General features: G+C 40.9%; 1 protein-coding gene across 2 annotated transcripts in view; it reads right to left on the bottom strand.

Moving 5' to 3' along the window:
* Positions 1-201: 201 nt before the first annotated feature.
* The window catches only part of CDH13 (cadherin 13), a 405453-nt gene continuing 379148 nt past the window's right edge, over positions 202-26506 (bottom strand). For both annotated transcript variants that reach the window (XM_081963468.1, XM_081963469.1), the window contains 4 exons: positions 23105-23247; positions 11195-11425; positions 9797-10012; positions 202-2410 (listed from right to left, as the gene is read on the bottom strand). In XM_081963468.1, coding sequence (XP_081819594.1) covers positions 2403-2410; positions 9797-10012; positions 11195-11425; positions 23105-23247 — 598 coding nt within the window. In that variant the 3' untranslated portion in view covers positions 202-2402. The remainder of the gene's footprint in view (positions 2411-9796; positions 10013-11194; positions 11426-23104; positions 23248-26506) is intronic.

Here is a 26506-nt window from a genome sequence, read left to right as displayed (position 1 = left end):
GTAATGAGAGCTAGCTTCTGTAGGCATCGAGAGAGAACTGGTTGACGATTAAAAGTAGATTTTAAAAAAATTAAAAAGGGAAGAAAAAAAATGAAAAGACAACGCATTGAAAATCTGCCTCCAATTCATGATGGACTGAGTTGATGGGAGCTGGATAATATAATCATGAGTTCTTGAGCTTTTCCTACCAAAACTAATTGCTTTATGTAAGAAAAAATAGGTTTCTATCAGCCTATCTCAACACAATACAAGAAAGGGAATGTTAGTGTCCTTTAAATGTAGTCAGAATGTGACTATTACTGATTTCTAAGTGTTGACCACATTGGTTGGAGTTCAGGAGAATCTACAAGATGTGGTCAAAATGATCAAGACAATAGTTATGATGGTACTATCAAATCTCCACCACATTGTTTAATGTGTGAGGCACATCCAAAACATGGGCAGAGCTTTGATGATACTCTTGTGGCCATTTTGGATCACACCTACTGGATCACACCATGCTGGACTTGAAGTTGTTGGTGGCCAGCAACAGTTAGAGGCCACCAGCTTCCCATCTTAGGTTCTCTAGAAAAGGGCATTATTTTATTTCAAACTGGAGGAGTTGGACAACGTAGGAATAGTTGCTTACACCAACCCTTCTCTCCCTTTGCCCAACCTGATCTACGATGACTCAAGAATTCTATTTTGTTGTGGTTTCAGGATAAGGCTGGTCATCTAAATATCTTAAGGCATAGACTTTCAAAGTAATTTAGCAGTTATTGTTGTAACCCTGTTGAACTTCACTTCTTAATACGATGGTGAAATGTCAGGAATCGATGGTGTGGCATTTATTATTTGTGGCCCTGTTTTTCAAGGAAATTTGGTTTCTCAGTAAGCTTCAACATTTAAATAGCTTAAGTGCCTCCCCCAAGCTCATTCCCAACCATCCTGAAATGATTAAAAACTGACAGATTGCCCCAGCTATTAACACAAAGCAGTTCTAGCTAGTTAAACCATCAGTATAAAAGAGAATAAAACCATTTCTACCAAAATGTCTGTCTCTCAGAAGGAGGTGGAGGAAGAGGAAGAGGAAGAGGAAGAGGAGGAGGAGGAGGAAGAAGAAGAAGAAGAAGAAGAAGAAGAAGAAGAAGAAGAAGAAGAAGAAGAAGAAGAAGAAGAAGAAGAAGAAGAAGAAGAAGAAGAAGAAGAAAGATTTAATGTGAGGACGAATAAGAAGAGAAACAGGAGAGAAGAAAGTCTAATCTGAGGCAGAGAAAAAGAAGGAAGGGAAAATTTAATAGAGAGGAGGAGGAAGACACAGAGAAGGCAAAAAAGGTTTAATCTAGGGAGGAGGAAGAGGAAGAAGAAAAAGAAACCTCTAAAGGGTGAGCAGAAGGAGGATTTTAACATTTTTATTCTCTTGTAAAAGTTCATCTTCATAGCATGCCATCCAATGGAAGATCTTCCCCCATACCGGCTGAGCATATCAAGCTGGGCAGAATATTTGTCTCCAACCCTTGGAAATGAAATGGAAAATCAAAGGGAATGAAGGCATCCTATACTATAAAACATAGGGAGATCTCCCTCCCTCCTTCTCTCCCCCTCTCTCTCCTTCTCTCTCTCCCTCTCTATTTTTCTCTTAAGTGATGCTATTGAATCAGCTGCTTCACACAATGCTCTTGTCAGAGGCTCTTTCTTTTGGGTTACTCCAGGGTTTCTCAACCGCAGCAACTTTAAGAGCTGTGCTGGTTGGGGAATTCTGGGAGCTGAAGTCCACAACTCTTAAAAGTTACCCAGGTTGAGAAAACACTGGGTTGAGAAACATGACTTTCCACGTAGCATCAAGGCTGAGCAGAGCTACAGGTCACCCATCACCCCTCTTCCATGTTCCTCTGCCCCACGGCCCCCCAAGCCTAATGTGAAAGCCATACAAAAGCTAATCCTATTGGTATATCTCTTCTCTCTCTATAAATATATATATATACATATACATACACTCATACATATACAAATACTAACCCACAGACAATTGTTTTAAAACAGTTCAATAGCAACAAGTCGACAGAGAGGTGGGGAGGGGAGACATCGCGTAATTTGGCTCCCAGGAGACCCAGTTTGGATTGTGTCTATTTTGTTGTTGTTGCTGCTGCTGCTGTTTTGCTCTCGTTTTCAGCAAGACGTCATCGTGTCCAATGTTCTCGAGGACGGAATTCGGAGAGAGGCTGCGGCAACGTTTGTCAAATACAACCCAGTTGCTGGGAGGACACCGAGCTGAAATTGAGAAGGGCCCATTCTGAAGCAACCGAGGCTTTGGAGAAGGAGGAGTTGAAACAGTCAGAGTTGATCTTCTGCTTGGGATAGTAGCACGCTCTTTGCTTGTCACCAAGGCGAAACGATAGGCCAGCTTTAAATGCCGGGAGTTCTTACAGACCTGGGTGGTGAGCAACAACATCGTTTATTAGCAAGCGTACAGCAAGTTCAAAGACTGCATTTATTTTATTCCTCCTCTAATCCTTAGGCACATTTATTTGGTGGCTCACTTATGACTCTAAGCAATTTACATTCAATTACCCATGCGCCAGAGCAATCCATCATAAAGATTTAAGGATGGAGAAGAAAACACCCATAATTACATCGGCCATTTAAATAAAGAAAAGAAAAAAGGCCGGGAAACAAAAGAAAAATGTTACAGCAAAAGATTTTAATTCTATTCTTGGATTCTCTTTGCTTCGCATGATTTATGCGTTTCATGTCCAGACCTGTGGGGTTCATATGGAATTTAGTGTTTAGATAGAGAACCAGTTTGGTGAAGTGGTTAAGGTACCAGGCTAGAAACTGGGAGATTGTGAGTTCTAGTCCCATCATAGGCACAAGGTCAGTTGGTTGATCTTGGGCTGGTCAACCTCACTCACCACTAACAAAGAGGCAATGGCAAACCACTTTTGAAAAACTTTGCCAAGGAAACTGCCAAGAGATTTATCCAGACAGTTTATGAAAATCGGACACAACTGATCAGAAAAAAAAATAAAGTACCATATTTTTGGAGTATAAGACGCTCTAAAGTATAAGATGCACCTAGCTTTTGGGGAGGAAAACAAGAAAAAAAATATGCCTCTGCCTTCCAGCAATTTGCCTCCTTGAAGCAAATAGCAAAGGGACCAACAAAGGACCAACAAAGGACCAACAGTGAGGTTTAAGGAGAAAGATTCAAAAGTTCAACAAATTATGGGGAGAAGAGAGGGCAGATAGACAATTCTGTGTTTCCTTCTGCTTTCTTGCTAGTCTTCCACCAAGAAAGATCCACAGGTGGATTTTCTGCACCCTTCCTTGAAGTCTTACAACATGGTTCCATCACATAGCCAAGCCATTCTTAAAATCTAAACGTTGCCCATGCAACCAGAGCAAGGAAGGAAAATGATCCTACCTTTCCACCAAATTGAAAACTAACCAAGATAGCTTCCCATGGGAAGACAAAAAGATAAACTGGGTTAGATTAAAAATAAGAAAATGAAAAGTTGAGAGGACAGATTTGTGAATTTTCTTTGCCTTCCCTGCCAGGAAAGAAATAGCCAAAATTTGTCAAGTAAAGTATTGTCTGTGAATTATTGGCTGATTTTAGGCAAAGGCTGTTGTAAAAGAATTCAGAAAATGGCTGTATGGTCATAAGTCTGACGTAATAAGCTACTGCGAAAAGAACTACAGCCACTCACACAACATAATTTAGTTCTGTGAAATTAGGGATCATTTAAAATTTTCTCTTAAATATATATTATAGAAAGTCCCAAAGTTTAATCTTTTCAAGTAAGGCTTTCATGAGTGAGGCTCAGTTGATAAAAAGGATTACAAAATAGTGGTAATATTTCTGAATGATCAAGTATTTGCGTCACATAGAAACACCTATCTTCCCCATGTGTTTATTGCTATGTTTCTATCTGTGTGGAATACATACATGCATGCATGCATACATACATACATACATACTTACATATAAATCCATGCAAACACATGCATGTTCTAGCATTGTGTTTTTGGGACATAATAAAGCAATCATAACTCCTAAATCATAACTATCTTAGGTTTCCTGCCTAAGCAGGGGGTTGGACTAGAAGACCTTCAAGGTCACTTCCAACTCTGTTATTCTAAATTCTAACATCCATTAATTTCAAGGATTTTAATTCTTGACACGGAATAGAATCCTTACACAAACGCTTGTTGACCTTGTGTTGCACCATCTACACACCCAAACTTCATTTTAGATGAATTAATTACACTGAAAATGCATACAGAACCAGTTTGAGGCATCAGATTAATGTTGGGGTAGGGAAACTCTGGAAGGTTGAGCTGTAGTTTGGCTACATCTATAGGTCAACAAGTTTCCCACCAAGAACTAGTCAACAATTCAAGAGTTAAGAAAGTTATAAACTAATTTTCTAGGAAATGGAAGAATAATTTGCCTTGAGACCTTATCAGCACTGGAGGTTGAAGCCTGAAATCAACAGACATAAGGCAATTGGGACTCATACCCCATCCCAACTGTTTCTCTTGATGGTTTCTGATGCCTTTAGTTGCATTTAGAGTAGTCCTAATGGCATCAGCTAGACTTAGACATGATTAATTTATCTGCTGGCTCTCATTAGATCTACTCCAAATGCGATGATTCTACAGCCAATTTAGAGAGAACATACTGATGGTTCCAAATGGCTTCATTTGGCCAAACATGGAAACTGACATTTCATATTTGACTGCTATCTCTTTTCCGCTCTCCATTCTCCAGGACAGCCCTCCACAAATATTCTCTGCAACAACTCTTGATACTTGAAATTAAACCTAGATCCCCCCTCCTGTGTTAAGTAAACTGAGAAGCACACTTTCTCATTTCAATCTATTATTCTCTTTTCAGGATAAGCTTTTCTTCTAAGGAGAGGCCACCTGTCAGGCCTGCAGCCATCTTTTCTTTTGGATCTTTGGCCTGCCACACTTTCTATTATTCTACTATGCATTTTCTATTGTGGGAAAATAGGAGGGGGGATTGCAGAAGTGAGATGCTTTGTAGTCATAACACAATCCTTTCTAGAAAGCCAAGGTCATCCTTTATCTTTGCACCTCTGCACCTGACAGGAGCTGGATGGGTGGAACTGCCAGCATGGCAGTGGAAAATTGGACCATGTGATGGACTGTGGATGTGGGGGCATGATCTTGAACTTTCAACTGAGTGGGGAAAACTGAGAAGCCTTCAGATTCAAGTTTTCCCAGATGTGCCGACATGGCTCTCTTAATAAATTGGAACTTTGAGCAATACTTTGTCTCGGACTCCAATTTAATTTTGGATGATATTTGGAACCCTGACATAACATTATGGACTGAGCTCAACACTTGATTATGATAGGTTATGATTTCACATAATTTTTGGACAGGCCAATGTTCAGAGTTATTGGGAATCGTAAATCAATTCAATTTATTGAATTGATCAATAAAGATTGATCAAATGTGATCCACCATGGCTTCTCCAGCATAGCTCATTCCTGCAAATGCTATAGACCATAGGGCATCCAACCTTGGCCACTTTAAGACTTGTGGAACTTCCAGAATTCCTGGTGGCTGAGGAATTCTGGGAGTTGAAGTCCACGAGTCTAAAAAGTTTGGCCATCCATGCCTCAGAGCCTAACAGATACATAAACCAGTGCTCTCATTAATAAAACAGTTGGTGGAGTCCGTTTTGAGGAGTAGGCTGTTTTGGGAATAGAAATTAAATGCTGTGTTATTTTAGGATTTTGAGTTCGTTGTGGAATGGGGAGGGAAGCTGCCAGAAAGGGCAAACGGTTATTGCCAATTGCCGTTTCAGCTGCAAGACTGATGAAAATTAATAGATGCTTAAATACCTGGACATCTTTGAGGCTTATTTGCAGGTACCATCCTGGCATCTCTGTGCTGTGTGACTCCCCGGCACACCTGAGGCCTTTCACACTTAGTTTGACAAATTAATTTCAGCGAAGGCTCTGCGCAACTTATCCTAGCTCTGCACATCCAGTCTACTTTCTCCCCCCCCACCTCCCCATCTCAGCTCTTTCTGGAGTCCACAGATGCTGTTTATCGCTTTCATTAGGATATGGCTGAAAATAACCTCTGCAATCCATGGACCGCAGTGATCTTTTACTCGCCGAAGGGACATAACATGCTTCCATAATGATTCCAACCCAGATCAAAAAGATTACGGCTCATTTCAAAATGGCATGAACTTCTCTTTAAAGCGGGCTGCAAATGGACCTTGGTCCACATTTCCTGGAACAGCCAATAGACAGCAGATCAGCAGCTTTAGACTATAGTCAGACAACTATTTATAGAATAGAATTGAAGAGAAGAGAAAAGAATAGAAGAGAATAGAGAATAGAATAGAATAGAATAGAATGGAATGGAATAGGATAGAATAGAAAATAGAATAGAATAGAGAACAGAATGGAAAGGAATAGGATAGGATAGGATAGAAAATAGAATAGAATAGAGAATGGAATGGAATGGAACAGAATAGAAAATAGAATAGAATAGAGAATAGAATGTAAAAGAATAGGACAGGGTAGGATAGGATAGGATAGGATAGGATAGAATAGAATAGAAAATAGAATAGAATAGAGAATGGAATGGAATGGAATGGAATAGAATAGAATGGAAAAGAATAGAATAGGATAGGATAGGAAATTGAATAGAATAGAGAATAGAATGGAAAAGAATAGGATAGGATAGAATAGAATAGAATATAGAATAGAAAACAGAATAGAATAGAGAATAGAATGTAATGGAAAAGAACAGAACAGTTCAGAATAGAATTCTTTATTGATTGGACACACATGGAATTTGTCTCTGGTGCACAAGCATGGTATACATGCAAGCAACAAATGATATATCATGATCATAATCATAATCCTAAAATACAATCATCACAAATCATAAGATACAACACTCAGCGATAGTCATAGGATACTAAATAAAAGGAATCAACATAAAGCATAAGATGCCAACAACAAAGTGATTGTCATAAGATGCTAAAGGAACAGGTAATAGGAAGCATGAGAAGGATAATAGTAATACTGCCCTTCTATGTGGTTTGATATCCTAGACCTAGGGCATAAGACAGTATTGTGGGGATTAATTGTTTAGCAGAAAGATGGCATGGGGAGGGGGAAAACATCTCTGTGTAGTTGTAGACACAACTGCAACTAGTAGAATATTTGTAGCTCAGCGTTGACTGTAGCTTCTTGCTGCGCTCTGAGCTTTGATGCAGACATTGGATAATGAAACATACGCAAGAAAACAGCCAAGCTCAGAGAACACCAAGGACTCCTCAGAAAAATATTTCTCAGCCATCCATATGCAGTAGCTCTGCATCTATCCTATCTGTAGAATCCATTGTGAACTGAATCATGAGAATGGCTCTCCAAGAAAATAAGACTGGAAAGCTGAACCAGCTGAAAAAGCACATCTGTCTAATATATAGTATTAGAGACATCATACTTAAGACCAGCAGCACAGCAGATACTTCCCACTTAATGATTGGCTTCAGCTCCCAGGGCACATCTGCTACTGCAAGACTGGCCAAGGTGGGGGAAAAAACAGAGAAAAGAAATATAATGACAACCCTTTGGGATAAGGGTACAAAGATTCCAGACAGCTCTTGAGGAAATTGCAAAAGAGTCTCTGTATTTCCAGAGGGGTGATTTCTGATCCGTTTGATATGCATGTGATCTAATGAAAAAGAAATGGGGTCAAGGGCTGATGAAAAAAGAAAGAAAGAAGGAAGTGAAAGAAAAGAAAGAGAAAACAAGAAAGAAAAAGAGGGGGGGGGAAGAAAGTGTTGGAAGTTAAAACCTATCCCTCTCCTAGATAAATGAAATATTTTAGGAAATATTAAACAGGCAGAATATTTCCCCTAAAAAGAGAAGTAGAAATTCAAGAGAGGCAGAAACTCAGGCACCCCCACCTTTGTCAATGGGCCATTGAAAGCCTGAGCCAATCTATTCAACATAACAAAGGTAGGATTGGCCTTCTACAGAAACTCACTACAAGGCCCCTGGGAAAATTACATCAGCCAGCAAGGCAACCAAACTTGGACTCAAAGCACAGCCTACAGAGTTGCCCCTGCATGGCCCCGTGGGAGTCTGAAACCAATCAGAATACAAGATCAAGATCAAAGTCCAGAGAGGGCATAAAACCAAGGACGGGAAGGGAAGAAAGAACGAAAAAAGAGAAAGAGAAAAAGAGGGAAAGAAAAGAGAAAAAAGAAGAGAGCAAGGAAGAAAGAAAGAGAATGAGAGAAGAAAAAGAAGAAAAATCCAACCACAAATCATTTCGGTGACTTACTGAAGAGGCACATGTTCCAATCTTAGAGAAGATAATTGCCTCATTTAAATGATAATATGTTTTGTCTTACCAAAGTGGTTGCTCATTGCTTTATCCTCAGATTGTAAAATGTGCACACACAAATGTAGAAGTGAGAACAAGCAAAAAAGAATACCCCTCCCTCCCTTTTACTTTACCTCCCACGCAGAAGTGCACTTGTGAAACCTAATCACCAAGAGCCAAAGCAGACAACGGGAAAGATTTCACTAAATTGTCGGTGCAGCAAAAAAATATTAAGCCTATAACTTTGCCCAAGGCAATGGGGACATCTCATCTGTTCAATACACACGAAAGCTCTTGTAGTAGATTCCTCCCCCCCTTCCCCCCCTTTAATGGCATCATAATCTTTGATTATTGCTAGGAATATTTGGTCTGCAAGAGATATTGCTATGAAGTTAATGGTGTTTGTAAAAAAAAAAAAGGGAAGTTCAGTGCGTGGAATAAAGAAACTCCAGATGTGAAGTTGGCAAATGTTGGCAGGGCAGCAGAAAAAAAAACCAACCCCAAAATGAAATTGCTTAGCTAGTTCTCTGGCTTGAATCTCTTAACGCTTTCTTCTGGAACTCACTAATTATATCTGTAGAAAATCTGCAGACATTACAGCTATCTTTAGCTGTTATTGCTTCTGCTTTTTCCAGTGGACTCAGCACTGACAGAACTTTGAGCTAATGGGCCCCATTAGATGAATGCTAGCAGAAAGTTCTCCTCCTCCTCCTCCTCCTTCTCTACCCTTCCTCCTCTTCTGCTCCTTCTCCTTTTCTTCTCCTCAACTCCTTCGCTTTCTTTACCTCTCCTCCTCCTCCTCCCTTCTTTCTCTTTCCTTCACTACCACTCCTTCTTCATTCAGTTTGACAAAGGGCAATTTGCTCTTGGCATTTCTTTTCAAGAAGAAAATGACGTCCAGGAATTTCTGGACAGGAAGACAGATGGATAATAGGCTGACTGTTTGGACAGACAGACAGACAGACAGATGAGAGACCAAATTTGGAGAATAGCTTGACTCCCTCTTCTTTGTGGCAGCCCCTTAGATATCAGAACACTGGTGTGATGTCACCCAAGTCCTTCTTTTCATCAGACTAGACATACACAGTTCCTGCAACCGTCCTTCATGTGTTTTAGCCTCCAGTCACCTAATCATCTTTGTTGCTCTTCTCTGCACTCTTTCCAGAGTCTCAACATGTTTTTTACCTCCATTCCAGTCCAAGAGACAATTCCTGAAGCCAAGAGCCTCCTCCCGTCCCTTACAGATTGAGCTAAATTGGCTTAGGGCAGGGGTGTCCAAACTTGGGAACTTTAAGACTTGTGGACTTCAACTCCCAGAATTCCCCATTCTGGGAGTTGAAGTCCACAAGTCTTAAAGTTCCCAAGTTTGGACACCCCTGGCTTAGGGTAACCTTATACAGTTTGAAGCTATCAGACAACTTACAGCATAAACTGAAGAGCCAGAGGAAGATGAGAACTGTGCTGGTGTGAAATGTAGGAGAGCCGCTACAGTCAACTTTGTATTTTGTGCAGGAGCACACCTGGATTTTCAGTTCCGTATTATTAGTTAGAGGAGGTGTTCCAGGATCCGTCACTGAGATGGGGATGATATAATTGGCCTTCTTCAAATTCGGGGGCACGGCAATTTGACTGTGGGTATCTGCAGGAAGTAAGTACGTTATATTTAGGGTGATGGTTTAAATCTGGCAGAAGATTTTTCAAACTTGGCAACTTTAAGATGGGTGGACTACAACTTCCAGGACTCCCCAGCCAGCATGTTGCCAAGTTTGAAAATAAAATGAAATATAAACGCTGCTGTAGTGGAACAGTAAAAAAAAAAAAGTCAGCTACAAGACAGGTGGTCCAGAAGTCAAATGTTATCCCAGCCAAGGAAAATTTTAGCACACCCCTTAGTGTCAACTCCTCTTTTATTTGCAAGAGGAGGATAATAATATTGCCTTATCATAAAATGTTAGTTTAGGGTTTATAAGTAGATGGGGCCTGTGAAACACTCCGAGTGCTTAACACAGCCATGAAAGTGTCCACAGGGAGCCCTCTCCTCCATCTGTCTTTCTGTATACATTACGACTTCTAAGAACTTTGCACAACACTCGTAAAATGCATATGGAGGATATGCTGAGCTTCCAGCCCTGTGCAAATTGTTCACAAGTTTCAGACCTTTGCAAAAATCAGAGGCTTAGCTATCTTTTTCTTGTTACAACATGCTTGTTGTGGTCCATCGGCGGCTTGTGGAGTTGGCAGCAAAGTTGGACAGTGAGGAGCTTGGGTAGGAACATGGGCCAGTCCTGGAGTCTGGGGAAGGCTCTGACGAGGGCTCTACGTCGGAGGCAGAGAGGGGTCCAGGGCCATCTGGAAGTTATGTGCTGCCTCCAGAGCCTGACATCAGTGAGGCAGAGGGAGCCTTGGTTGAATGCAGGGTCGAAAGCATTGTTCTCACCTAGGCTTCATGAACAATGCTTTCGACCCTGCATGCAACCAAGGTTAGGTTGCTTGTGGGTTTCCCTCCCTAAAACTTCATTTTAGGTAACTAAGCTAGTAGCAAAATGAGTATTGAGGGTGGGATCCAGTGGCAGGAAATGGGTGCCACCATACCTGCAGCTGTGATTTTGTAAATGCCCCCAGTGTTTGGAATTACTGCAATGCATTGTGCAGTTCAGTCTCTCACAACACTCATTTTCTGTAGAAGAAATGGTGCGGGCCTCCTTGAAGGTTGTGGCTCATGCAGACGGGACCCAGCCTGATTTATACATGCAGGGAGAAGGACAACTGTAAGCGAAGGATGAGGCAATGCTGAAAGTTTGGCCCTTTCTAATGGACTTACTGTTAATTCTGGTAAGCTTCCATACTTTATCTTGACCTGATTGCTTGCTCAGCTCAAATTTGAAGGGCTCTTGTTTGGGGTGAATGTCTTTATCTAAGGCACCAAAGACAACTTTCACATCCTTCGCATCTTCGCAAACGCTGGCTACCGTTGGGTAAAGAGAAGGGGCGTTGTCGTTCACATCCTCCAAGGTGACCTGCAGCGTTCCGGTACCTGTAGCTGGAGGGCTACCTGCAAGAAAAGCAGGATGTATTTACAAATGCTCCATTTATGTATATCGTGTTTCCCTGTTAAGATATGATCAAGGCACTCGTGCATCAAGACAATAGATGTATTAAGGCTTCATAACAGAGAGGAAAAAGAAAACACACACATAAAAGAATCCATTGGCTGCCCTATTTGCAACTCCAGAGCATTCTTTCTTTGATGACCAACATCCATATCAATCAATCAATCAATCAATCAATCAATCAATCAATCAATCACAAAAGTGGAGAATGATCATCTTGTGACTCAGAATTGGAAGACCAACTATTCTGATTCATGTTTGCTCTGATATAAATCTTATTTCCGAGGACATAAGTGGTGAATTCAAACAAATGACTCCAAAGTAGCCTGCTGGGGTTTTTGTACTAGCTGTTAACCCAGCGCTGCCCGAGTATTTATCCATCCCAACCAGTGCTGGGTTCCTAACCGGTTTACTACTGGTTCTCGTGCTCGCGCGCGTAGAACCTTCTGTGCATGCCGAACCGGGAGCCACCCACCTCTGATCCCAACTCTCCTTCCATGAACGTCACTGCAATTTCTAATGTTGAATTTTCCCCCTTACCAGAGGGAGCCCCCTTGTGAAGTACTGTGAAGCCGTTACCATGGCAACTCCACAGCGCTGTACAGTAGAAGCCATTTGGCTTGGCTTTGTGGGCGTGGCAATGGAAGGATACTGTAAAATCCCCATTCCCTCCCCACTCCAGGGGAAGGATACTGCAAAATCCCCATTCCCTCCCAATCAGCTGGGAGGCAGAAAATAGATGGAGGCGGGGCCAGTCAGAGGCGATATTTACCGGTTCTCTGAACTATTCAAAATTTCCACTACCGGTTCTCCAGAACTGGTCAGAATCTGCTGAATATCACCTCTGGTCAGAACACCTGGCTGGTTTCACTGTTAGCCTTATTTAAAACCACAGTAGCGCTTTAAGACTTTCTGAGTTAAGCATTTATCTTTTGAGAGCAGAATCAAGAGCAGCACTTTCCTCTGCTTTGATTGACAAGTGGTAATAACTTCTTGTCCCTTTCCAAAGTTGACCTAGCTATCTCATATACAGGTGAGAATGTGATTTCTCCCTGTTCTATTTTTCCTCTCTTTCACCATCTGTGTTTTTGGTAGCATCTGCTCCTAAAATGAAACTGTAAAACTAGCAATAACAAACCACATATTTGTTTCTAGTAATTACTAGCATTTGTAATGGTTCTTCCATTCCAAACAGAAGAGGAGCATTATTATTTCATGTTACTCTGAGGGCTAGGCAGGGATTCTCATTTTGTGATTCCCTCAAGAACTTCCTGATCATGTAATATTCTTTTCCCCCCTCCTCCATGACTGTTAAGCCATATGGAATCCAGATTATCATGGGATTTTTAAGAGAAATAAAAACAACCCTAGGAAGTGTCATGCCTGAGGAGGAATCGAATGAAGTCCCACCTTGCAAACATCTAAAAAGGAAACAAGACTTCAACCAGATTAATGGAAGAACAGAGTTGGAAGGGACATTGGAGGTCTTCTAGTCCAACTCCCTACTCATACAGGAGACCTTATGCCACCCTAGACAAACGGATGGCTGTATGGAGCACCTACAACTTCTGAAGGCAAGCTATTCCACTGAATAATTGTTCTGACTATCAGGAATTTTCTCCTCATTTCTAGGTTGGTGATTCCATCTCGATAAAAAGATGACCCTGAAGACGCTCTTCAGTTTTGCATGTGCAGAACTGAAAAACAAGATGGCGCCTCTGTAGGAGAACCGGTTTGGAGGCATGGCAGGCCTGGGTCGCTACTGGTTCCAGGGACCCAGGCCGCCAAGTTACTACCTATTCGGCTGAATTGGTCAAAACTGGTAGAAACCCATCTCTACTCCAAAACCATACAGCCAGCATGGCTTTGGGAGACCGGAAAAAAAGAAAAAATTAGCACATTAAAAAATAAATTCAGAAAAAACACCATTGGAAACAAATTCACGGTTGCAGGATGATAAATGATCCCCAAGGTTATATTTCATTCATTTCAGACAACTAAATGCACCACCAAGGTGGAACTGCCCAACGTCTCTGCCTGTTTCTACGCTAGTATCTGACCTCCAGGGATAACAGGATGCATTCTTATTAATAAAAATGGAAATTATTATTTAGTCAAGGCCAAATTAATTGAACTTTCAAAAAGGCCGTATAAGTGTTCTTTTTTTTTCCTTCTCTTTTTTTTTTGATACATTCTTAAGCTGAGTCAGGAAGGTGAAACGGATGAAGAGCTTGAAACATAAGCAGAAAAGTCAGGTTTGGGGACCCTTAATTAAAACCCCATCTCCACCCTGGAGTATATTATTTGCCAATCATCATCTTCTAGTAAGTTTCCGTTTTCCTGGGTTTTTCTCTCTCTCTCCGCTCTCTCCAAATTAAGAACTGGCGGTGTTTGGAAAGGGGACCACGCTGGCTCTCTGGTTAATGCAGTTTTAATTTGGTCTCTCTTTGCCCGTGCTTTAAGCGTCTCTCAGCTCCTACCAACACAATGAGGAATGGAAAATTGCCTCTTGCCCATCGGAGCGACTCTGTATTATTTATACATGTCTATTATTTATAACCAATTACACGCCATACACCGGGATTTCAAAAGAAAAACAAGCAAATGTCAAGGTTGTAAGCGGAGACTGGTTAACAACTTTAAATGGTGAAAAAAAAAGCACTGAAAGGGAAAGGCAGAAATAAACAGAGGCCCCGTCAAGGCTGAATTGACCCCCTGGAGAAGCCTTCAGAGTCATATTATTCATCTCTTCCCAGGGTGTTAAAAATAGAAGGTCTCAATAGCAGCCCCCTTTCCTAAGAGGATTTGTTGAGTACACAGACAACAGATTAATCAAATTGACAAAAGGAAAGATTGCATGAAGCCAGTGCCTTATCTCCTGAAGGAAGGGAGGGCTGTCACCCTAGTGAAGAATCAATACCGCCTTGTTAGAGAAACTCAAGCATGATGGTGGTTGACGCTCTGGGTTTTGGTGTGGTTTTTTTGTTTTATAATGTCAGTAGCGGAGTTTGGCAGACACGCTAGTTTCTTCCGAGACAATCCAGAAAAAGAAGAAGGCATCAGATGTTGCAGAGAATGCAAGAGGCCAAATGGATAGGTTTACATCACGACTCAATGTTTGTTTCTCTTACCTGCTGATGTCCCAAAGCAGGAGTGAAATTCAAAAAGTTTCCCTACCGGGTCTGTGGGCGTGGCTTGGTGGACATGTGACTGGGGTGGGTCATGTGACTGGGTGGGTGGGTGTGGCCAAGTCAATGTCACAAATGTAAAAGCTCAAAAACCAACTATCACCCTTTACACAAAAATAACACAAAAGCTGCACAACTGACTCACAATGTAAAAGCAGCTGGACTTCACACAAAATGGCCCCTGCAACAAGCAGGAACCTCACAGGCAATCAGGTACAGCTGTTTTCTTAAAGCATTTTTTTAGTACCAGTTTGGGCGAACAGGTAGTAAAAAGATGCTAAAAAAAGTTTTTAAAAGTTCCGACGATTGCGCGGCACAGGCTGATTGTCGCATAGCTGATTGTCTGAGTTTGTTTTTACTTTTTTTAAAGCATTTTTTTACTATCAGTTTGGGCGAACTGGCCCGAACCGGTAGCATTTCACCCCTGTCCCAAAGGTGCTTTTTCCAAAAGGCAACTGGACTTCTTTGCGTTTTTCACTTTCTCTCTGAAAATGTTTTGCTTCTCCTCCAAGAAACTTCTTCAGACCTGAGTGACTCATTATACTGAGGCCAAACTGAGCCTCCAGATTTCAACCAGCCTGAAAAACAAAATTCTGGGTCTCTTAGAAAATTTGACAGAAAAAATCAGCAAATCCAGGGTCAAGTGTCCCATTTTTTTTCATGCTTGAGTTGGTTTTTCTAGATGTAGAAGGAAGTAGTTGTAGGGATTAAACTTTCTCTGAGCACTTCAAAAGATGCATCTTGGTGGTTTTTTTTGTCTTTTCACCTTTTAAAGGACAGACTCAGAACTCACAGAAATCTCAGTATGGGATGGGTAGGATTCCTAGAAAGTAGTTTGACCTTCACTTTTTTGTGTTCATCCATCCATTGAGCTAAGCTTTCAGATGTGAGATCAAAGGCAGCACCAGAACTGTCCCAAGCCAGTGTCCTATCCAAGCCAATGAGATGGTTTTCAAGATGGACTATCTCCTTCAACCGTCTTGCCAGAACCTACTTAAGGTATCCAATAGGCTTATCCACAATGTGTGAATGATTCTAGACAAGGACTAATTAAATGTCTTGTGCCAAATTATTATTCTGTTTTTATTGTTGAATATCCGATCTTTCCATTCTTCTAGCTAAAGATAGCACTGATTGGGACTGACCTCATTGCATTCTTGTCACAGTCACCTTGTGATACAGGTTGGACTAACATTGAATGAGTGAGTGACTCAAAGGGAGCTCTGTGGTCAAGTAGAGCACTGAACCTGAATTTTCCTAGTCTCAGCTCAACACTTGAACCATTAAACCACACATACGCTTTGTAATCATGTATCTGCTTTCACAATAATATCATCATTGAAAACAGAATAATAGAATAACAGAATTGGAAGCCCCCTGGGAAGTCTTCTAGTCCAACCCCTGCTCATGTAGGAGACCCTATACCATTTTAGACAGATGGTTGTCCAATCTCTTCTTGAAAACACCCAATGTTGGAGGATTCACAACTTCTGCAGGCAAGTTGTTCTACTGGTTAATTGTTCTATAGGGAAATTTCTCCCTAGTTCTAGGTTGCTTTTCTCCTTGATTAGTTCCCATCCGTGGCTTCTCGTCCTGCCTTCAGGTCCTTTGGAGAATAGGTTGGCCCCCTCTTCTTTGTGGCAATCCCTCAGATATTGGAAGACTGCTATCAGGTCATTCCTAATCGTGTCATGTAAACTATAGGAAAATGGTGAGACAGGATAGAAAGCTTCACAGTTGGGTTAGTTGGAAGCTGAAATAGAGTACAGACATTTTCATGAGCTTATCAATTCTTGACCCTTATCTGGTTTAAAAGTTGATGCCACATTACAAATTATACGGACGTCTCTTCATTTCACTGAAAATCGTTGTCAATGAAATATATATATATATATTTGTTTCTTTTGCAAGAAACATGCCGATACAACTAAGCCCGGTCTTTCTTTTTCTGTCCCCCCCCTCTTGTTAACAAATCTTTTGTTCTAAACTTTAGAAAAGACCAAGCTGCTTTTTAAAATCACAATCTGTTTCTACGTTTGAGTAATTTGTATTTTCAAAATGCCGGGCTCTTATCTCAGAGCTGTAAATGGGTGGCATCCATCTCAAACCCTATTTGTGGCAAAATTAATTTTTCTCTCTGGATCTGCAGCTTACAGTGATTAACTTAAGCAATATTTTCCCTGCAATTTATATTTTGACTAAACCTTAACATGATACGTAAAGGATGAACATTCCATTTATTTTTCTCTCTCCAATTAATACAGCAATTAAAATAAAGGGTGTAAAAGAACTTAATTGGGTTGCTATGGCTACTAATTACCCAATTTCTTTCCAAACCATGTGTTTTAGGTGGAATCAATCTGCGATAATTTAATTTCAGGCATCATGATGTCTATAAACAGGTTAAGGCATATGGCAAAATCGTTTTTAACTGAACTCTTAGGCAATTTTCATTTTACTTGATCTGTCTTCATAGCACAGCCCTTTTTTTCCCTCATTAATTTGCCTGACATCAAAAAGGGAGACAAAGATTTATGAGATCGGTATCTATTTTTAAAGCATTTTAGTCTATAGATAGATGATAGATAGACAGACAGACAGACAGACAGACAGACAGATAGAAGAGAGATGATTAGATATAGAGATAGACAGGCAGACAAAGATAGATAGATAGATAGATAGATATATAGATAGATAGATAGAGATAGGATATGGATGGATAGAAGATAGAAGATGGATAGATGATAGATAGATAGATAGATAGATAGATAGATAGATAGATATAGATGGATAGAAGCTAGAGAGAGATGATAGATAGATAGATATGGATGGATAGAAGATAGAGAGAGAGAGAGAGGATAGATAGATAGATAGATAGATAGATAGATAGATAGATAGATGATAGATAGATAGATAGATCAATCTATATATTGGGAAAAATGTGATTCAGTTATTCAGCTAATTCAATCTTTTTTCAGCAACAATAAATAGAATAGAATAGAATGAGCTGGAAGGGACCTTGGAGGTCTTGTAGTCCAACCCTCTGCTCTTAACCGGGATTGAACTTAAATTCCTGGCACTGTCTGTCAACATGCCAAATATTTTAAGCCAAAGAACATAATTTTGAGAAAGCAAATAGTCTGGCAGCTTTATTGTACACAGGTTACATTAAGAGCCGTGGTAGTGCAGTGGTTAGAATGCTGTATTTCAGGCTGACTCTGCCCCCTGCCAGCAGTTCAATCCTCACGAGCTCAAGATTGACTCAGGCTTCCGAGGTCAGTAAAATGAAGACTCAGATTATTGGAGGTAAATGGCTAACTGTAAACCATTTAGAGAGGGCTGAAAAGCACTATGAAGCGGTATATAAGTCTAAGTGCTATTGATATTTAAAAGTAGTAATCTTACCAATAAGCATAGTAATAAAGCATTAACAAGCCAACATTGTATCTTTATTTATTTGTGAAGTCAGTTATTTCTGCCAGCAGAGGTTGTAGCTGAGATGAAAACACCTCAGTTTTGCACACCCATTATGTCAACACTGAGTAGTGTAGATGTCTCCTACTCTCAAGATCAGGAGAAGAGTAGTCAATTTTTTATTGATTCAAAAAAGTTGAGTGAAAGAGGTCTTGGGTTTAAATACTGCAACGGGCTCATAAACAGGCTTTGATTCCTAGCCTCTGCAGGAGGCACAACATCTGCACACAGATCACTCCTGTCATGTGCGCAATAGAGCAACTTATCCAGCTGTGTTGTGCTTGTGAACTTCTGCTGTGAGCAAGTTCTTGAATGCGGTTGAGTATCTGGAGAATACAGATTTATCACCCTGCCTGGGGTGAAGCCTGACATCGGGTAGAAGACACCCCAGTTCCAGCCGCTTTCCCATCAGTTTTTGGCCAACTTTCCAACTGCAGTTTAATTTAACATCATGTGCATTCTGTGGCCCAGCGGGAACATCATAATCTTGAGAAAATTAAAGCATTAGTGTTGGATGGGTTGGGAAAAGTCTTGTGGAATCAATTTTATCACATTAGGCACATGGAGTTAGCCATGAAATTATATCCACCACTTTCCCACTGAATCCCAGCAACACAGCAGAGGGAGCAGCTGAAAGCGATAGATCTTGGCTTCGTCATATTTTGAAGGCTGAGTGAACTTTTTACAGGACATCAGCTTGCTCCAGATGTCAATGAAATCTAATTTAATGTATTACACTGTAATTATTTTATAGAGTACAAGCTGTAACTTGAATTAAGTAGCTGACACTGGGTTGTTCGTTCCTGACAGGGTGTATATCACCACTCTCGTAGAGCAGATAAAATTGCAAAGACCGACAAGGTCCCTCCCTGATGGAGAATGATGGCAAGTGATTGTCAGAAAATGGTTTGAGCTTAAAGTATGTCCCCCACCCATCACCACCTGAATGCATTCAGAAAAGGGTTGACAACCAAATAGTACATCACATTGTGTCTACTCAATCATGATGAATTTTTAAAAAATGCATCCATCTCTACTCTACTCTACTCTACTCTACTCTACTCTACTCTACTCTACTCTACTCTACCGTATTCTACTAGAATGCACACTGTATATCAGACATTAATACAATTCAGCTAGTCCAGAGGTATTTCACGAGAAGAGTCCTCTACTCCTCTGCTCACAATAGAATCCCTTACGCCACCAGGCCAGAAATTTTGGGCTTCAGCAACATGGAACTCCGCCGCCTATGGTCTGACCTAAGCATAGTACACACAATTGTCTGCTACAATGTCCTATCTGTCAACAACTACTTCAGCTTCAACCGCAATAATACACAGGCAAACAATTGACACAAGCTCAAGGTAAACTACTCCAAACTCGATTGCAGAAAATACGACTTCAACAACAGAGTGGTCAACACCTGGAATGCTCTACCTGACTCCATTGTTACATCCTCAAACCCCCACAGCTTCAACCTCAAACTGTCTACCGTGGACCTCACCCCATTCCTAAGAGGTCCGTAAAGGGGGCATGCATAAGGGCACCTGCGTGCCTACCGTCCTTGTCCTACTGTCCCCATTTATTTGTATTTGTTTCCTTTGTTCATGTCATATGTTCATACTTATACCTGCTATCTTGTACATGTTTGACAAACTAATAAATAAATAAAAATAAATAAATACTCTTTATTTTTAGGTTTTTTTTAAAAAAAGATGGATAGCACAGCAACAATCCCTTACGTTTTAGGTAAGCTCCTTTGCTTGAGCCTTCAGCCAGTTCGTGGAGGGAACCAACACTTACCCATTTAACCAGGAAAGAAAGAAGGATCATATCAAAGAATAACCCAACTTTGTTCATCTCTCAAGGATGGGCCCAGAAATATAAATGTCATTTGGCATGTCCTTTTGAGGTCCATGTTTGAAAGGGTCTTTGGAAGCTTGCTCTGAGCCCAACGCCATCCAGGTGAATTATCATCAATAATACTGCAACAGGTGGACCACATGCATTTCTACAGCATGGTGGATAATTAAAAATGTGGATTGCCCACCTGGCCACTGGGCCCTTCTGGTTAGACAGAGATGGGCTAAGCAGAAGGACCAAAGCCAGCCGTCCTGTTACTTAAAAGAGACTGATCTTGTACCAGTGTTTCTCAACCTTGGCAACTTTAAGATGTGCGGACTTCAACTCCCAGAATTCCCCAGCCAGCCCAACATGTAGGGAATTGCCTTGTCCTGCTCACAGAACCTAAGTGACACCAGGAAGTTGACCAATGAAAATCAAAGCATGTGCATGCTCTGTCCCATAATTGGGTAGACCAAGGTTGCCCTGAAAGACTGGTCCCACCGGAGAAAAAACACTTAATCTCTCCCCTGGTATAGCCGACAAAGCAGGGAGAACCCATGGCTTAGAAGTTAATACAGCTACCTAATATGTAACTAACCCAGGTTCGAATCCCAGCAGGATTCTAGGAGAGCTAAATAGTTTGAAATAGATCTATCCTAGTCTCCCTTTATTTCTCTATGTTGGTAAAACATAAATTTAACACAAAAGTAGTTTGTCGCGAAAGCGACTGCCTGCGAAGGCTCCTGGATCGAGGCTGAAAGGCGAAAACGGAAACATGCTCCATCCCATAATTGGTAGACCTATAGACCGCTCTACCAATCTATAGATAGATAGACCGAAAAACACAAAAAATCAAATACATTAAAGTTAAGATCGATGCCTGGAACATTGGGATACTCTATACTGGCTGGAGATTATACTGTGGGAACCAAAATCCAATGAAGTTGCAGATGATAGAGTTGGGCTACGAACTACATGTTTCCCTGAATACCTGAAATTTCCACTTCTTAGTAATGCAAGCATTATATGCATTGCTTTCCAGTAATAAATTTATCCTTCTAATCCGATCAGAGTGAACAGGCATACAATATGGAGGCCGCATTATCAAAACCCACAGAAACACGGGATGAAAGGAATGAGAGTGTGTTGGTGTGTAGGGGAAAACAGACTTTCCTGCAAAAGCCGCTTTTCAAGAGAAATAGATTTATGAGTATCCAAATAAGCCACCACAGCAAAGGGGATCCTTCTCCCCTACTTTGCATTTTAAAGCCATGTTCTTGTCAAGCCCTGTGCAGAAACCAGAGGAAAGAAATAAAATTACCCTCTTAAAAAGAACGTTTTTACAATTCATCATTTGCAGCTAAACCAGCTGCATCTCCGAGAAGCATGTAAGCATATTAGCTTTTTGAACACTACATACAAAGCTCTTATTTATTTTGCGCCTTTCAGCTGTGTGGGATAAGCTCAACGTTTCCCTCCATTCTCTCCTTCTTTACTTTTCATGTGCTACAAAAAGTTGCTTGCAACCAGTTTTCATAGCATCCTTCTAATTTAGACGATGCGCAACAGAAGGAGCTTTTAATCCGTGTAATACGTTAAAGAGATTGCTTTTTAACTAGGGTTTTTAAATTGGGATCTTATTTGCCATTAGGTGTTAAAGAGAAGAATCTGGAAGACTGAAGATGAGTTATTTCTAGAGTGGTGCCAAGAGTTTAATAATCAGTTCACATATTTGCAGAGAGGGTAGCAAAATTAATCCTAGCCCCATTGATGAAAATAGGAACAAAAGCCTTGATTTCTTACGAGGAAGATTATTTTACAATTGGGATGAAATCTCTAATGGGGAAAAAATAATAATTATGGATCAATCAAAGACCATCTCCTTCAAATTTAAAATTCAAATTCAAAAGTTCAGAGGTATTTCACGAGAAGAGTCCTCCACTCCTCTGCTCACAACAGAATCCCTTATGCCACCAGGCTTGAAATTTTGGGCTTGGACAACCTGGAACTACGCCGACTAAGGTCTCACCCAAGCATAGTACACAAAATTGTCTACTACAATGTCCTACCTGTCAATGACTACTTCAGCTTCAACTGCAATAATACACGGGCAAACAATAGATACAAACTCAAGGTAAATCGCTCCAAATTCGATTGCAGAAAATACGACTTCAGCAACAGAGTGGTCAACGCCTGGAATGCTCTACCTGACTCTGTTGTTACATCCTCAAACCCCACCCAGCTTCAACCCCAAACTGTCCACCGTGGATCTCACCCCATTCCAAAGAGATCAGTAGGGGCATGCATAAGCACACCAGTGTGCCTAACGTCCCTGTCCTACTGTCCCCATTTATTCGTTCCCATTTCCTGTGTTCATGTCCATGTTTATACTTACACCTGTTATCTCATACATGTTTGACAAACTAACTAAATTAAAAAATGAATGCTCTTGCCAGTATTTTAATCATAATAATAATAGTACCCAGGTTATCAGCTGAATCTATGCATTGGCTTAAGTCAAGGTTTGTCGATAGTTTGTTGAATAAACTGCAATTGGCTGGTTTAACACATGATGGCCAGGTTTATAAAAAAGGAATTGAACAAGAACCAAATGACATTAGGGCTAAACACAAATTAACCAAGGTAAAGGTGCCCTATATTTTTCCATACCTTTTGAACCCTTCTAGTTGTAGCTATTGTCAATCACATAAATTCTATAAAAATGAAAATCCAAATTTGTTGCCTACTTTTCATAAAGTTAAAAGTTAGCTTTACCTTCACCTTACTATTTGTATTGAATTCTTTCCTTTGCTGCTGTTTTTAAAGGAGGAGTTTGTATGAGATCACCATCTCTGTTCATCTGATGATTGATTAGAACTTGACTTCCAGAAGAGCAGAAGGAAGACTCTTCTTCCTACAGGGAGTAGCTGGATGCTCTTTGGGAGGCCTCTAAGCCTCTGCTACCTAGGAATTTGTAGGGCTAAAATCCAACAAATGTGGAAGGCACCACAAGGACTGGAAAAGCTCTTATCAGAAAAAGCTGTGAATATTCTTTGCTATTCTTTGGTAAGGAAGAGGAGCAAAACTCCCATGCCTTTGGCTACCACTACTCACCACTGTCTATTGCCAGAAAGGATGCTGTGTAGACGTTGTTCAGTACGGAGGGAGATTCACGATCAAGCATGCCCTTGGTGCGAATGGTTCCATTTGTAGGATTGATTTCCAACCAGTCTGCTGGATCTCTGTTGGTGGAGAACCTGCCAAAATGAACAGAGAATAATCAACGTTACCAATAGAAGAGAATCTTTGTGGCTCAGGGTTGAACTGTGGGGTCCTCGGTGCTTTCTGAGCTTGGGGTTTTTCTTGCAGACGATTCATTACCCAACTAGAGAACATCATCTGTGCTAGAAGGCAGTGGGATTTGTGGGGCAGAGGAGGAAGACTGTGGAGTCTTTGACACTCTCTGAGATTGGTTGTTTTCTTGCAGATATTTCATTACCCAAGTAAGTAACATCATCAATGTTAGAAGAGACAACCTAAATAGATAAAAATAAATAAATAAATTCTGGGAGTTGAAGTCTATACATCTTAGACTTCCTAAGGTTGAGGAGCGCTACTTTAGATCTTGACTTAAAAGAGGCCTCTTTGTTGAACAAAGGCAGATGCCTTGTCAGTGATGTCACAGCGATGTTTGTGACTGTAGAAACAAAGCGTGGCATTCCCCCAAGCGCCTCATTCACACCAAACGACAATGGTGCTATTGGCACCATCGAGAATGATTAGAAAGGAACAAAGAGCAAGCTGTTGTGATTAGCAAATGATACAGTCTAGCAGCTCTGCCTGGGCCTCTTTTTTCCATAACCATCAAAGCCCAGATCCGCAGCAGCATCTTAGGATCCATAGTGATGAATACACTGCGCGACAACAACAACAGTGCGTCTAATTATTTCACACGGCTCCTTTGTCCCTTAAAAAAAGAATAATTCTGAAACAAAGATGCCCATCAAACTAGGAGACAAGGTAGCTGAACTCATTGCAAGGTGAAGACTATCCCATTCATCCCGAACAATATGCTTGTGTGTGTGACACATGTGTGTGCAGGTACTCCACATGTACAACCCCCTCCCTCCCCCACACACAACACTCAGCTCTGCAGAACAATTGGGAAAGATTAACCCCTGCTTCTACATTCACAAATGGCAGCACCTTGGAGAAATGGGCATATCTCGCCAATCTGTTCCGATTGTGCATTGGAGATAAATTACACAACACGGAATTTGACACAGAGCATTATTCCTCTCCCCCCCCAAATTAAATCTTCTCTCAAATTTTACCCATTGTAAGTACATAATATCCCTTAACTAAGGCAATTGTTCCTCGCTGAGATTCTTTTAATATGCAAATATGAGTTTCAGTTACCCGAAGTATAAAAATAAATATATATGAAACATAAAATCAAAGCAACATAGGGTCCTGATTTAAAAGGTGTGCTTGGGAGTGATTCAAGCAGATTTTGTTCCCCCCTGTTTGTAGACCTCTCTACTTTCCAAATCTATACCCATATCTTTCTGGGAATCAGAGTAGTTCTCAGCTGTAGAATGAATATATCCAAATTGGCTTAAATCCACTAAGAACAATGTTAAATTTCACGTGAAAGAGAGCTTGGCAATTTAGAAGAACCAGAAGCTTCAAGACCTAACAGGATTTATACGTCCACCACAACAGAAAGCAAAATGAGTGTGTTAATTCCTATCTCACCTCTTCTTTTGTCTACAGGAACGTAGAATGATTGAGTTGGCAAGATGTATTTAGCCCATCAATCCAACTTATATTCAGTGAAATACCAGATATTGAAATATCCCAGACAGATACAAATAGTTCTCGACTTACAGCTGCTCATTTAGGGACCATTCGAAGTTACAACAGCCCCGGAAAAAGTGGCTCATGACCCCTTTCAAAATTGTGAAAAATTGTGAAAAATAAATTGATAAATCAAAGGTTCAAGCCCACTTTCTACATTTTAACAGTTCTTGCCTCACCTAGTGTTGTTGTGTAGCTTTAAGCATTTGTCCCCCCTCCCCACCCCTGGTCTCCAGGTCTCAAAAACCTTTTTGACCAGGGGTGGGTTTCTGCCAGTTTTACTACCGGTTTGCAACCCATGTGCAACACGTGCACTGTTCAATGTTAATTGTTCTTCGTGCATGCGAACAATTTACAGTGAACTGCGCACGCGCAATCAACTAAAAACCAAAATGGCGGTGGCCCAGAAGCGGCAAGGGAACCAGTTCGGGGGCGTGGCAGGCCTGGGTCTCTGCCGGTTCTGCAACTCAGGCCTGAATCCCACTACTGGTTTGGCTGAAGTGGGCTGAAGCGGGAGCAACTCACCTCTGTTTTTGATGCAGAATGGGACTCTCTCTTCCATTTATCTACCTGAGCCCAAGCTTGTAAATGCAGATCAGTTTCAAGATCCAAGTGGAATTGCCCTGAAAAAAAACCCCCTAGATTTTGGGCATGTTCCTGGTTTTCCACTTGTGTTTTGCGGGAGAAGGCATGCCATGAATGTTAAAAATCCCTCGTCTTTCCACAGAGGCCAGGAGCCTCGGCGATGAAACAACGGGAAAAAGTTCCTTCTCCAGAAAGGTGTAGAAAAACCCTGAATTCTTGGCTCTGCTCGGTTGGCTGTGCACCTAATCTCCTGCCTACGTTTGACTGTTCATTTGGGAAGCCATAAGCTGCCGACACGTTTTTCCCCCCATTAAATATTTGATGATAGAGAATGCAGGAGTCTGCATGTGTTAGCGAAGCCATGATAATATGTGAAATGTGCAACGGGCCATAAAAACACTTCCTGGAGTGTGGAGAGATTTCAAAAGATATTTTTTTTCTTCCTTTCTTCTTCTTCTCCTTTCTGCCCTCAGGATCCAGGTGAATTCTGCACCGAGATGTGAATTCTAATAAATAACAAAAACTTAAGTGTGTGCTATTCTTGTACAAAGCAGGGGAAAATGCTCGTAACGTCCCCATTTAAACTCTCCTTTCAAACCACAATGATCTTGGATTGTTGATTGTCACTATTATAGACAGTCATTTAAAGGAAGGTCAGCAATGCCTTAACATCAAAGGTTTGGTCTTTTTGTTACTATTAGATTCTTAAAATGACATTTTATTGCTGTGGACCTGTTTTAAAACAGTCTTTTAAATACAACATGATTTCGAATTGGACCGACTTTACATTGTAAGATGCCTGGGGAAATCTATTAGTCTTGAGAGGCAGCTCACAAATACATGCAGTACACACACACACACACAAACCCACACCACAAAGATTAAGGCAACAGCCTTATTTGAACAGTGCAGAGCCCTGTCACAATTTCCAAGGGGCTTACCATAATTCCAATTAATCTGTGTTTTTTTCCTTACCCTCAGCTTCGTCCTTCTCTGGACATCAATATCAAGGTAACCATTTTATTTTTGCTTTCTATTACATATTTTGTGTTTGGTTTGTTCTATTGTCAA

The sequence above is a fragment of the Natrix helvetica genome (genome assembly GCF_964273705.1).
Source record: "Natrix helvetica genome assembly, chromosome: 10".
Classification (NCBI taxonomy): Eukaryota; Metazoa; Chordata; class Lepidosauria; order Squamata; family Natricidae; genus Natrix; species Natrix helvetica.
This window is presented reverse-complemented; position numbering and strand designations above follow the sequence as displayed.